At 40.8% G+C, this 13,614-nt stretch overlaps 1 protein-coding gene across 1 annotated transcript in view; it reads left to right on the forward strand.

Moving 5' to 3' along the window:
• The first annotated feature begins 10,448 nt into the window (after window positions 1–10,448).
• Window positions 10,449–13,614, forward strand: part of LOC141787532 (nuclear receptor ROR-alpha A-like) — a 94,751-nt gene continuing 91,585 nt past the window's right edge. Inside the window, exon 1 of the mRNA XM_074666011.1 lies at window positions 10,449–10,754. Coding sequence (XP_074522112.1) covers window positions 10,598–10,754 — 157 coding nt within the window. The 5' untranslated portion in view covers window positions 10,449–10,597. The remainder of the gene's footprint in view (window positions 10,755–13,614) is intronic.

Genomic DNA, 13,614 nt, shown 5'->3' on the forward strand with positions numbered 1-13,614 from the left:
ACTACATCTCAGCTGAAAAAAACAAGATACTTTGGGTATTCATCTTTTCATTTCAATACATTTTTCTCTTACCTACCAGGGGAAACATAAGAACGGTCAAAATACACAACATCTGTCTTCGGTTCAACTTCACAATGATCAGACTGTTTTTTTTATTAAAGTCAACCTGTCAACTTAGACTGCTATGTTACTGTCTGGCTGTGTCCCTGCTCCGGCAGGTTGCAGCAGATACGCAAGGCTCCTAAATTTGCAAGATGCTGGAAGCAGATTGAGAAAGACAGAAAAGTCATACACTAACATTTAAAATAAAATAAGCATGTCCAGCATGACTTGTCAGGTGAATGTGGCTCATATTAAGTCTAAAAAGACATTTTCTACTGAAAATAAGACAAAGACACTTGATAAGATTTCTGTTTTTTGCAGTGCAGACCAGGAGTCAACAGGAGAGGATCATCATGGGGGTGGAAATCCAGGGAACTTCTCAGTCTGCGACTCCTGATGCGAAATGATACAATCTGGGAGCTCTATGGAGCAGTTCACAGAATGCAAATAGCCCAGCAACACAAGTGAGTTGGTGGGATCATATGCTTACCATCCAATGCAGCATCATTAAAAGAAAAAAACAAAACAACGGAAAACAAATGGTGGGTTAAGTTAGGCTTAATGTCTTTCTACACTCAAACCTCACTGACAAATCATCCACTTTGCAAAAGCCTCTTCCCCCTCTTTGTTGGCTCATGTGCTGAACTCCAATCTGCTCTCCTGTAGCTGCTCCTATCTCCTCTGCAGATCTGACCCCTGTGACCTGCCGTACTGTGACCCCTCCACATGACCCGGCTGAACTCGTCGTTGGTATGTGAGTCTGAGGGTTCACATTAACCCTGTAAATCATGATGCTACCACCAGGAGAGCTTGCTGGTTAGCAAATGCAAGGCTCTGGGGTCAAGGTTGGGTGATAAATATTCATGATGTGGTTTGACTTTGAAATAAAGCTGTTGAATAAGTGATTACAAACAAGCAGGATCTAGTTGGGCTTTGAAATTAAAGCTTGTTAAAGAAAATTTAAACTTTAATGAAGGTAACAAACATACAGAAAGAGGAAGAAACAAAGAAGAAACCCTCACTGTGCTGGGTTTTCTTTGTGTTCTTGATAGAAAGTCAGCAGTTTCTAAAGTAAAGAGTCTTTTTAAAGGGCACACACATCAGGTTTGTACACATGTAAAGAGTCTTATCAACTTATTAAGATGACAGAGTATCCCAGCTGAAGTCCAGACCTGCTCTGCATACTCGTCCTTTCCCTCACTTTCCCTGCCTGCTCTGATTCACATGGAGGACAAACACGCTGCTGAGAGCTTCACTCCCCTTTAGGATAAGTGATGGAGGAGGCAGCGCCTGGCAGAGAGGTGGACACACTCGCTCCATGGTTTGGACAGTGATTGATGAAGCTCTGAGACAAAGTCACAGCTCGTATGAACGGGTCACAGCGGCTTTGTTTACACTCACACTTCATTCAGTCACAAACCTGAGGTCGAGTCTCTGCCTCGGAGCAGCAGGAAGGGACCTGTTGGCTGGATCTCATCGGTTCAAGAAGATGAAGACCTTCACTTTGAGAGCGAAACAAATCACTTCATGAAGTAACTGTCACTGATACTGCCTGTGTCTTGGCAGTGAACACTCCAGCTGTTTGCATCTGCGCATGCCACTCTTTAAACATAATACATGAAAACACAGCCAGGAGAATATTTTCAGACTTTAGGAGGACATGTTTGCATTTGTCCATCAGATTCAAGTTATAGACTGCAGCGTCTCATGACAACACACCTCATCCATCCATCCATGTTCCTCCGCTTATCCGAGGTCGGGTCGCGGGGGCAGCAGCCTAAGCAGGGAAGCCCAGACCTCCCTCTCCCTAGCCAGACAACACACCTGCAATGGTTAAATTAATTTGTAAAATCCACTTCCAAAAACTCTAAAAAAAAATTCTGGGGTTAATTAGATTTCAGAGTCTGCTTACCGAATGAAAGCGCCCTTAAGGCTGCTTGATCAAAACAGAAATTTCATACACGGAACTAAAGTTTTTTTTTCTTCATTGGTTAGAAAAAAAAGTATGAAGGCAGGAAGATTGCTTTTTTTTTTGGACTTCATTAAAATTTTTTGAAATCTTCGGATGTATCTCAGATTTTGCTGACTGAGTCCATTGCAAATGCTCAAAACTCAGACCTCAAACCATCTTTTATACATTTAAACATCCATCCAGCCCAACGTGGTTCATTAAAGAAAAGATAGAATAAATAACAGCTACAAGGGGGACATAAAAAAAACAAAAAAAACAAAAAATGTAATAAAATCAGATCTATTGAATAAAAAGAAACAGTAAAATGAAAGAATAGAAAATGAATTAAACTGAAATTAATCAATACTACAAGTTGAATAAAAATGTAAAACGTCTCGATTTAAGTAGTCATGGTAATAATGCAGTCCATGGTTATAAAGAATAACACTAAATCAGAAGCCAGATTAAAGAGCAAAGGTCTTTAGTTTGCCCCAACATCAGAGAGCTGTAAGCTCTAATCTCCAGAGTTGCAGAGTTGAGGGCATTAAAATCTGAAAGCTTTCTGACTGGCACTTGGGAGGGTGACACAAGAACTCTTTAACGTAATTCTTGGAGTGCTCCAAGGTTTGCTACTTGGCCCACTTTGAATCACCTAAAATATTCTTCCTGTAGTTTTGCCCCTTGCCATCAGAAAACACAAATTTTTGGGGACATTCTGCAGCTGATAAGTATGTTTTTGGCACATGAAAAGTATGAAAAATCAACCTTAACCTTTACAGAATTTAAGAGATATGTTACCTGATGATACAGCTGCATCAAGCTTACATCGAGCACCATGGAGGGGAATCTAGGAGTGATATTTCACTTTCTCATCATCCATCCACTATTCAGGGGGCTAGAGCCTATCTAAGCTCGGGCAGGGCACACCTGGACAGGTTGCTAAAGTTAGGGAGGATGTTTGAGAGAAACTACACATGCACAGAGAGAAAATGCAACCTCAAACAGGTATTTGAACCTTGCTGTGAGGCAAGCCACTACGCAGCACTTAAACCATTCAACTCCCCTTAAAACTAACCTCAACTTTTCTTTGACTCAATTTGACCACGTCCAGTTTTTAGACCTTGTAGGAGAACTTTGTAATAAGGTTGGGTTTCAGCAGGCTGCCTGATGAATAATACTGTCTGAGAGTTGATTTCTATGGATAAACTTTAAGAATTATTTAATGGGATGAAGTAAGACATAAGAAAATCATTTTACTTCCTCCGTGCAAGCTGATAAACTTGACAGCATTATCTCTAAACATGAAGGAGGAAAACAAATGTTTAATGATGACAAAAAATACATTTACCATCTGGCAAATACCACATTACCACAAATACCATCAAACTTTCAGACCCTCAGAGGAAGATTTCTAACGTGTACAATGTGCGGTCCGTGTGCAGTTATGTAGCTCTTTCTACCATCTGTTTTCAGAGTAAAGACACTCTGGCCACTTCCTGTCTTACAATGACAAGTCTTTCTCATCAAAGCATCACTCTATAAGGTCAGTTAACTCAGTACAATGCAGGGTAGATGCCTACATTTGGAATGGGTTTCACTGATTTTACTGGTTGATTGTATAACATTATTACAATAACAGGCTTATTACAGTCATAACCTGTCCTTATGGAGTTATCTGCATCAGACCGAGTAAATCTAACACTTAACATTAAGGAAACTGACTTTTAACCTTGGGAAAACTGATCCAATGAGTCTTTGTGCAAACAATGTAATGAAAAACAATGAAAATAGGAAACAGCTTGCAGATTTGTATGCATACAGTACATAAACAGCCCTGCGGCTCTGCAGAGATGAGGAAGAGGCAGCAGCCTGTGCCTGAGCTCCACCCTGATCACAATGAGGTTATGAGCGGCTCCACATGCCTGTAATCATGACACCTGTTCGGTAAGACTGTTAACCCTGTTGACCTCCTGTGTTGGGATAATATCATGGCAGTTGGGGGACTTTGAGCAGGATTCACGGTAGTTCAGGTACAAGAAATGCATCATGTGTTGACTGAAACGAGGAAATGAGTAACTAAGAGCTGCTAACAGAAAGTGGGGTTAGTCAGAGATGGCAGAATGTCAACAGAGAGGCATTGGGATACATCAGGTGTGATATCCTTCCTGCAAAACCCGGATGTGACCACGTTTGAATGAGTGCTTTCATAACTCTAAAAGTAAAATCATCTTTAGATTTTAAAAATGCACTGGAAAGACATTTATACATTTATAAATGAACTTCAATTCCAACATTGTTTTCTAGATGAAGTGGAAGTGGGCTGAGTTCCACCACTCCTGCAAACATGAGGCAATATAGATCCATTAAATGACTGTGCAGAGTTGTAGTAGTTTATTTAGATATAGATATGATCTATAAATATAGTTTTACAGATCAAAGTTGATGAACAAGCTAATTTTTTATTTAAGTTCTACCACGGAGTCTTTGGTGCAGCAGAAGTCTGCATTTCTCTCCAGCTCTAAACCTCCCAGTGTGAAACCTGTTCTACCAGCAACTGGCACTGATGCTTTCTATAGTGAACATCATTCAGATGCAAATCAGGGACAGCCCAAAAAATTAAGTAATACATTTTTAGGATTAGATAATCACGTTACTGATTTTTTTTATTAATGTATTGATCAAAATATTTAAAAATCATGTCCCATCCTGACTTTTAATGTGGTTACTGCCATAAGAGGGGCGCCTACGTGTCCTGGCAGCTAGGTGGCAGACCCCATGGGGATTCAAATTCAACCTTTGGGCTTTTTCCATATTATCACTCCTCACTCTCACCATTTCCTGTTCTATCCATTGTCCTGTCCTTTTCAAAGACAGAAAAAGCCTGTAAATATAATTCAGTCTCTGTGAGGAATTTATATAGCCCCATTTCCACCAAGAGATTCAGTTCAGCGTATCTTGGTTCACCCTGGTACAGCATGCATTTTATGGTGTTTCCTTTGACTAAAACTGTGACAGGTTGCCAAATTACAAACTCTTACCATCCCACTTTTTGGTACCCTTCTGTTGGGGTGCCAGATATACTGATGCAACCCCAGAAGGTGGAGCTAGAAACACCGCAGTCCCTTGATTGATTGAGAGTCAAATCAAATCAAATCAAATCAAGTTTATTTATAAAGCACTTTTCATACATTAAAAGAAATGCAGCACAAAGTGCTATACATGTTAAAAACAGTCCCCGCCCCCCCATTCAAACTCCACCCCAAAGCACCACCCACCCACCCACCCACACACACACATACACACACACACACACACACACTCACACACACACACACACACACACACACACACACACACACACACACACACACACACACACACATACATATGCACACACAATACATGATTTTAAATGTGTAGATAAAAAATCGTGTGGCTGAGTACAGAGGAGCCAGGTCAGGAAACGCCAGGAGGCCGACTGCACTGGGCGGCGTCCACAGTCTAAAGCCAGGACGCCTCCACCCGGGCATGCCTCGCTACAGGACCAGCAAGGGGCCCACTGCAGCAAAACGCTGCTGCAGACCCCCACCTGGCCAAGACGACGCCCGCCACAGACAGAGACATCCCAGCCAGAGCCAACAGCGGCCCCCAGTGCAGGCAGCCCCCTGCTGAGGAAACACTGGAGATATGGAGTGAAAACATAAAACTACATATGCTAACAATCATAAAATGAATAAAATAAATAAATAAATAAAACACTAGTAAATGAAATAAATAGTAATAGAATAAGAGTAACAAGTAAAAAGGCGAGATTATATAAATAAATAAAATAAAAAAATAAATAATAACAGATAAAAATATGGGATTAATTAAATGCTAAATTAAAAAGGTGGGTCTTATGAGCCACTCCAATCTCAAGTCCACTTTGTAAAGATAACTTTCTTTTTGTTTGCAAAATGGCGTCATAAACAGTGTGAAAATGCTGTTGAAACAAAACTTTCTCGCATTTTTCTTCTTTGTTTGATTTATTAGCGGGGTGCACTATGTCGGGCTGCTATACCGTCATCCTATTACATAGATGACACAACTATCACTTACACGCCGCCTACCAAGAAGGGCACGGTTGGCTGTGGAAATCAACCCATACCAAACTGTACTGACTCATACTGGACTGCTTGGTGGAAAAGGGGCTAAAGTGATCTTAAAGAGTCTCACTTCTTAAAAGAAGGTGTCCAAGAGGTATCCTTATCACAAACCTGAACTGCCTCATCTGGTTTCTTTGGATGTGGAGATGCGCCAGCTCCAAACTCCTGGTTCTTTCTCTTGTTTTCATGTGACTTATTTATAAAACTGGTTTTAGTGTCTTTAGTTGGAGACTGACAACAAGAGATCTCAGGAATAAACTGAGGAGAGATCCAAGCACTCACAGGGAGAACATGCAAACTTCACACAGAGAAGACCCTGACCAGGGACCAGGAACCTTCTGCTGTGCATTGCATCATTGCATCTGGAGCTTTCTGACCAAACTCCATAAAAACCTCTGCAACCCCCACAAAGAAAACCTGATCACTTTGACAAACCGCTGAAGCACAAAACTACCAAGACATTCAATAACTCCTGTAAAGACCATTAAAGCTTCTAAGAAGTATCTTTTACTTCTTTAAAATATTCCAACATCAACCAGACCCTGTAGAGTGGATGAAGCCAGCCTTTGACCTCTGGATGTACTCTACTGAAGCTGGGTACAAATGAAAGAAGTCCACATATCAGACTTTGAGAATGAAACACCAGATAAGTGCAAAAAGAAACTCTGATCTGAGAGAGGTGGAAGTCAGAGGCAGGTGGATGCTTTCTTGGCAGCGCAGTAAAGATGGAAATATATAAACATGAGGGTTCCTGAGGCTTTTCACTGCAGGCTAACCCCGCTCCAGCCTCTAAATAATCACCATATTCAGCTCTTTTATTTCATCTCAACTAATTAAAGTGATGAAATCTGTAGCAATCTCCCCTGTTTTAAATGTTCCAGGCAATGTGAAGCTTTGGGCAAAAGGAAACGAGTGTTGAGAAGGCTGATGATGAAAAGGTGGAGAGGGAGGGAGTAACACAGCTGGCAGGGTTCAGCGAGCGGAGGAAGGCTGCAGGAGAGGTGAGGGGATGAATGTGACTCCGGTCAGACAGCAGGCAGCTGAGGATTACTTTCATCATCTGATAATCTGACTTATTGAAGCTTATTGGTTACAGGAGGTGGTCAAGTTCAGATGTGAAAAGCAACATCATCATCCTCTGTCTTATTCTGATCTAAGTACAGCTCACAGCTTTGATCTCAGATCATCAGACTCTTGTAAAATTTAAAGGATATGTATTAATTTGTCATTTCCAGTTACCTGTTACTTTGTGCATTGAAACACTGATGTTTGTGTATGAAATAATAATGCATTGGCTTTAATAGGACTTCATCATTCTGATTTTGCATGCCCTTTAATCCATGCATGTATTGTACTAATATTTTCAAGTGATCTTAAAGTTAAAGGTTTGTATTTCTCTAAGCATTTTTTTCAAGTTGTGGATTTTAATGTTGTCTTTTTTGGCCTAAAATGTGAATTTTCAGAGGTTAAATTATGTAAACACTGAAATGCCAGATAAATAAACAGATATTGGAAACTGCTTTTTACTGTTTAGGAAACAGTGTAATTTTTTTCCTGCAAACTGTAACTTCTGATGTCAAAAAATGAGGCCATTGTGCTGAGTACCTAAAGCCGCAGTTCCCAGAGTGTCCACTTGAGGCTGCTTCTAAAGGCCAAAGGATCTTTAATAAAATCCATGTTCAAATGTCCATCCTTACGGCAGAAAGAAACATGGCTGCATTGGGGGTTACATTTCTATATTACACATTATTGGGTTTGAAAAGTAAAAATAAGGAGAGTGGCTAACTTAACTTGTGTTTTATTTTATTTTTCTTTTACCTTTATTTAACCAGATAAAAGACCCACTGAGTTCAAGATCTCTTTTTCAAGGGCGACCTGGCCAAGAGGTCAGCAACACACATCATTAAAAACAAATTATGTGGTGGCAGTGTACAATAAATTAGTATTTGATTTGTTTGCCAGAGAGTTGGAAGGCTCCCTGGTAACATAATCAATAATTATTATGGGAAACGTAGTTTATGGTCAGCGCACCCTTTTGACTTATCTATCTTAAGACAGTCATACCTCTTTAACTCTTGCGAGCAACATCTAATGGCATGGCAGGCCGTTTTTGGGCCGCGGGCCTTGAGTTTGACACATGTGATCTACAGTATGGTGACCATCATAGTTTGGTTTTTGGATACCAGTTAGTGACATCACACAAACTACTTAAATCCTGTGAAACCATGTTAATTCATCTCATCTTCTGAATTGGCGGCAGCCAGCAGCTCAGGTGCGTCAGGAGCTCTTTTTGTTCTTTTCATTTTTGAAGTAATTGTAAGCTTGATGTAATCGGGGCAGCTCCTAAATACAAGTTCAGGATCTGGCAGTATAGTAGTGCACTGTGAAGCAATGTCCATGAGAAATTTCAGACATGGAAAGCTCATATCAATGTAAATGTTCGTAAACAACGCCACTGGACAGGACCAACACAAACAAAGTAACACATTGCAAGGAAAGCCAAAGTGACAATCTCATCATTATGACGCTCTACCTGTTGCTGTCAGAAGTTCACCCGTGCTCAGGACTGACTTCCTAAAGTGCAAGCATTAAGGATGACAGGAGCTGTATCCCTATTTCCCTGTTCCCAGAGGTTTTTGCATGTTTGCCATTGACTAGGAGGTGGATTTATCAGAGCTGGAGTAGTGCAGCTAGGACCGCAGACATAGAGGGGGGTGATGATGAAAGGTGCAGGGAGCATCTGAGCCTGGACCAGCTTTCTGCAGGCATGTGGACCAACTGTGGCGAGGCTTCAACGGACATAGTGCAAACATCTACTTTACCATGCTCTTCTGTCATGAGTGGCTTGCTTCCTCCTAAAAACACTGTAATCAATCATTGCGCTCAATGCTCTCACAGTCACTTTACCAATCTGCTCTTTACACCCGCCAGTGCTAACAAAAGTAACATAAACCCTGTGCTGAAGCAGCAAACCAAGCTGATTTAAAAAAAAAAAAACTGTCAATCACTCTCGACTCTCGACTGATTTGGGATCCACAACTCAAAACAAAGGGTAACACGGCATTGCATATACCAGCCTATAATATTATTATTATATATTATCATTATTAGACAGAACAGATCTGAGAAAAGAGGTGGTGGGGTCATAATTTATATGAAAAACCACATCAAATGTCAAAAGATATGCTGACCTTTGACCATGATTTAGAGTTAATTGGTCTAATCATTATCGACACAGCTAGATTAATATCTAGTAACAAGTCTGGAAGAGTTGTAAAGACACTTTAATTCTTTACTGGTCTGTCAGACTGTAACCTAACATTAATGTCAAGAAAACTAACAAAGACGTGCTTCCATCACTCTCACTCCAGTTGTGCATGTATTTGCTTTCTCTGGACCCCAAACTGTTATTTCATCTCTCCATTTGAAACCCTCTCATCAGTTATTCAGAGCCACTGGAGGGAACTTCCTGTCAGTGTTGAATTTGGTGACCCCAGTGCACAAAGGATGTAGATTTTGTTTTTCAGATCTGTGTTTTCACCAAGCTTTACATTAAGAGATAAACACGCCACTGTTATCAGTAAATATCTGCAGAGCAAAATTCATGAAAAGGATGATGTCGATCATCTCATGTGACACCTGATTTCTGCTTCAAATTGCATTATAATTTTGTAGAAAAATCTAAAGCTCATCACTCATTTACCTTTGAGCATGGATATTTTCCAGGAGTAAAAAAAGTGCACGACTTCATGACATTAGTCAAGCAGCCTTCTGATTTGAAAAGTGACTCAACATTTATCTTTTGTTTTTATATTCATTAGACAAGATGGGGAAAGATCCTCCAGCTCCTAGCAGTGTAATTACAGCCTAATGTTTCAGACTATCAAATCTGCAGATTTAAAATAATTAATGCATAGATATCAGTTATGTGATTATGCACACATTTATCTTGGAAATATCATTCTGCAGAGGAATTTGACTGTCAAAGGCTGTTTGTTTATTATACATTCTGCAGCCTTCATTTGTTTATATAAGTGCATATTTCTGAATTTCTCTGTCATTTCTTTCACGCAGGTTTAAAGAATGTGACTGCTTCTTTCAGTTTTATAGGCTACTCTGTCTTTCTCAGTTGATCCTTCCCGGATCTCAGCCTCCAGGGAGGGAAGCTCAGCTCCTCACAGCGCCGCCCCCACTCTCCCTCAGCCCGGCTTCTTCTCCTCCATACAGCGCTCACAGCAGCGACCTGACAGCCGCCCAGCAGCTTCGCTCCTCCCGCTGTTCAAACACGTCGCCCCGCCCGCTGAGTTAAGGCTGGATTTCACCAGATCTGCCGTACAGTGAAAGCTGCTAACTAAGGAGGATTTGGTTCGATTTTGGAGTTTTGATTCCACGTGAATGGATGGAGTCGTCCCCACAGGACTCGGCGAGCGACCCGGGCAGGAGCGGCTCTGAGCCCGCCACGCCGGTCACGGAAACGCCGGCGAACGCGGAGACTCTGCCCGGCGGAGAGCACCTGACCCCGGCGCGGAAAACCAGCAGCTCTGGCTCCAGTAAAGGTAAGACTTGTGCTTTGTGTTTCTTGTGGTATTTTGAGGATCTTTATTGGCATCCAGCCGGTGGATGTGTCAGCTGTCAGGCTGCTGCAGAAACTTCAAACGCTTTGTGTTCAGTTTGAGTGTGCAGGCTCAGACAGACAGGGCTTTGATTTCTTCTTACTGTGCACATTACGCACTCACGGAGCGCCTATGCATTGTGTGACCTCTCCACTCTGCAGTTTGTGGAGACTTTCATGGATGATGCATGGATGGATGGATGGATGGTTCTGCAGCCTTACTTATAAAAGTCACTTCAGTCATTCAGGGAAAGGTTAAGAGGTTGGACATAACAGTGACTGAAAGAAACAGTGACTCTAACTGCCTCATTATCACCTGAGTTCATAATGAATGGCTGATGCCAAGTGCGATAACATCTGTGTTGGTTAGCATGTGGTTTGTGGTGTTATAATAGCTGTTTTACCCAGTTTGGAGAAGATAATCAGGGCAGGCTTTTATTCATCATTGGGTTGAACTGGAGTCATAACAATCAGCTGATGATCAGCTACACTTCTGTGCAAGACATCTTCAAATCAAAGTGCCAAACTTTTAAATCAGTCTTTAAACCTGAGGATCTTGTACTCTGTGGTGACTGAAGGTCATATTTGCTCCAAATCTTCTCTGATTGTTTGATGATCAGTTGATTGGAAAATATATAGTTGTTCTTGTTTGATGTAATATTTGTCACTCTTCCCACATGCACTCTTTGCAGTTTGTCTTTGTCTGATGCAAAACAATGCTACGAAAGATTATTTTCCAGCTTTCTTAGAGCTGTGTTAACTGGATTGTGATTGGTCAAAACCCATTAAAGTGATTTTACCAGTAAGGATGTGCACATCACATGTGTCACCAATCAGATCAGTCTGCAGATATCACATTTTCCTGTTGACAATGTGGCAAAAGTGTTATCAGTAGCATCAACAAACAACATGGGAAATAATTAAATAATACTCTCAGTTCATTTATAGAGCACAGGTCTGAACCGTGTGTTAAAACTCTCAGAGAGCTGAGTGAAAAACACGTCTGACAAACTGAGGAAAACAGAAAAAAATGCAGCAGGGTTTAGACTTTGTCAGGGTTACAGGACTGGCTCAGACACCTGAAGACTGCATCAGGAAAGAGTTAGGAATAACAGAAACTACGCCTGTGTTAAATGGTCCAGGAACAAAGGGGTTTGGCTTCATGGGACTTTTTAACACTAAACAGGTAAGTGTGTTTGACCGGCAAGAAAACCACCGCCACCTAAGGGAAACCAACCACTGAATCTGAGGGACGGGACTTTTACGAGAAGGTAAAATACTCCATTATTCATCCCAAAAAGGGGAAACTTACAGCAGGAAAACCCATTCTGAAAGGGGTTGGACATGCTGTCCGTTCGAGAAGACAGCTTGGTTGTAATTGCCCTGTCAGCCTCAACTTCCAAAGGGTCCAGAGAGTCCAGGGGAAGCCAGGACACCTCTTCACTACTCTGTTATGTCTTTCTCTCCTTTATCCTGTCTGCTCACACAAGGTCAAATCCCTCCAATGTGGGGTTAGTACTTTTATGGGTAGCAAGTGAATTCCATCTGTAGTACCAAGTACCAATTCATGTAAAATCAAAAAGTACCATCTTTAGGTACCTAAACACATCTATGTGACTGTGAGAGAGGGGCAGAGTAGGCTTTTTTCCATGCTGTACATAAACAAAGCTTTGTAAGTTTACATAGTGAGGAATAAATATGTTAATGAGATTGAGATGAGACATTAGGATTTTATTATTAAAGAAATAAATATTTATTACCACATAAACACACACAAAAATACTGAAAATCGGTAAAGATATTGATTGCCAGGTACCAGGCATTGGTACCATATCGTTTCAAATGTGTAAGGTATCCATCCTCTAGATTCTGTAGCATGATGCTACTCTGGAGAAAGAACCACAACCATGGGTTGAAGGACAAATCTCTTCTTAGCTCGCATCACAGTACAAGCATGTCATCCTCACCTCCTTCTCAGCTTACAGGGAACATTAGGCCTAGCAGTAGTTAGCATCAGCATGCTACAGGCTGCTAACAGCTGATCTTGTGGGTAAACTTGTGGCTACATGTAGCGTCTCCGGATGCACATAGGGAAAAAAAAAAAAAAAAATTACCTCTGCCAACATAATCAGTCTGGTGTCCATTTCCAACAAATGAGCCAAAAAAAGTGATTATCTCCACATACAAAGAGAACTGAAAAGAAAAGAAGTTAACTTGTAAAATAAATAAATAATAGACTAAAGAAATTAGAATAATGTATTAATACAAGAAACTAAACAAGTACATTTTTCTTTTTCCATTTGCAGATTTGTTTTTATTTGTTAAAAATAGTCCAGGTGTCATTTTTGTATTTTAGTGACTTGAAATAAAACATTTTCCTGTCTCTTCAGATGGAGTGGCTTATAAAAGTCGAGACAATAAGATAAACATTAGCTAAGATTTGAGTTTTTGCACTGCTGACATTTTTACATGGGTGTTAATGTGGATTCTTCTACTTTTGCAGGCAGCCTCTAGTGGGCAATTAAAGAACTGCACTCACACTTTGGCCTTTTACTCCCAGCTTGGATTAGAAAAGGTTTAGCTTCTAACACTGGAGTATAAATGTGTTTCCAAAGGGGTACATGTCATCCTGAAAAGTAGGCTGTAGGGAAAGATGGCGTATTGATGCAGTTCACGGATCCTCTGGGGTTGTTAAGTGAGTTAGAGAGATTGTGATTGACGTGTTATACTTTTCTTGATTTTTAACTAGCATCCAGTATTTACAAAAATGTTTGCTTCACCTTCCATGGTGAGGGAAGTTTCAG

Source organism: Halichoeres trimaculatus, unplaced genomic scaffold (assembly GCF_033239565.1).
Source record: "Halichoeres trimaculatus isolate MK-OKI-2021-1 unplaced genomic scaffold, fHalTri1.1 fHalTri1_scaffold_3, whole genome shotgun sequence".
NCBI classification, from domain to species: Eukaryota; Metazoa; Chordata; class Actinopteri; order Labriformes; family Labridae; genus Halichoeres; species Halichoeres trimaculatus.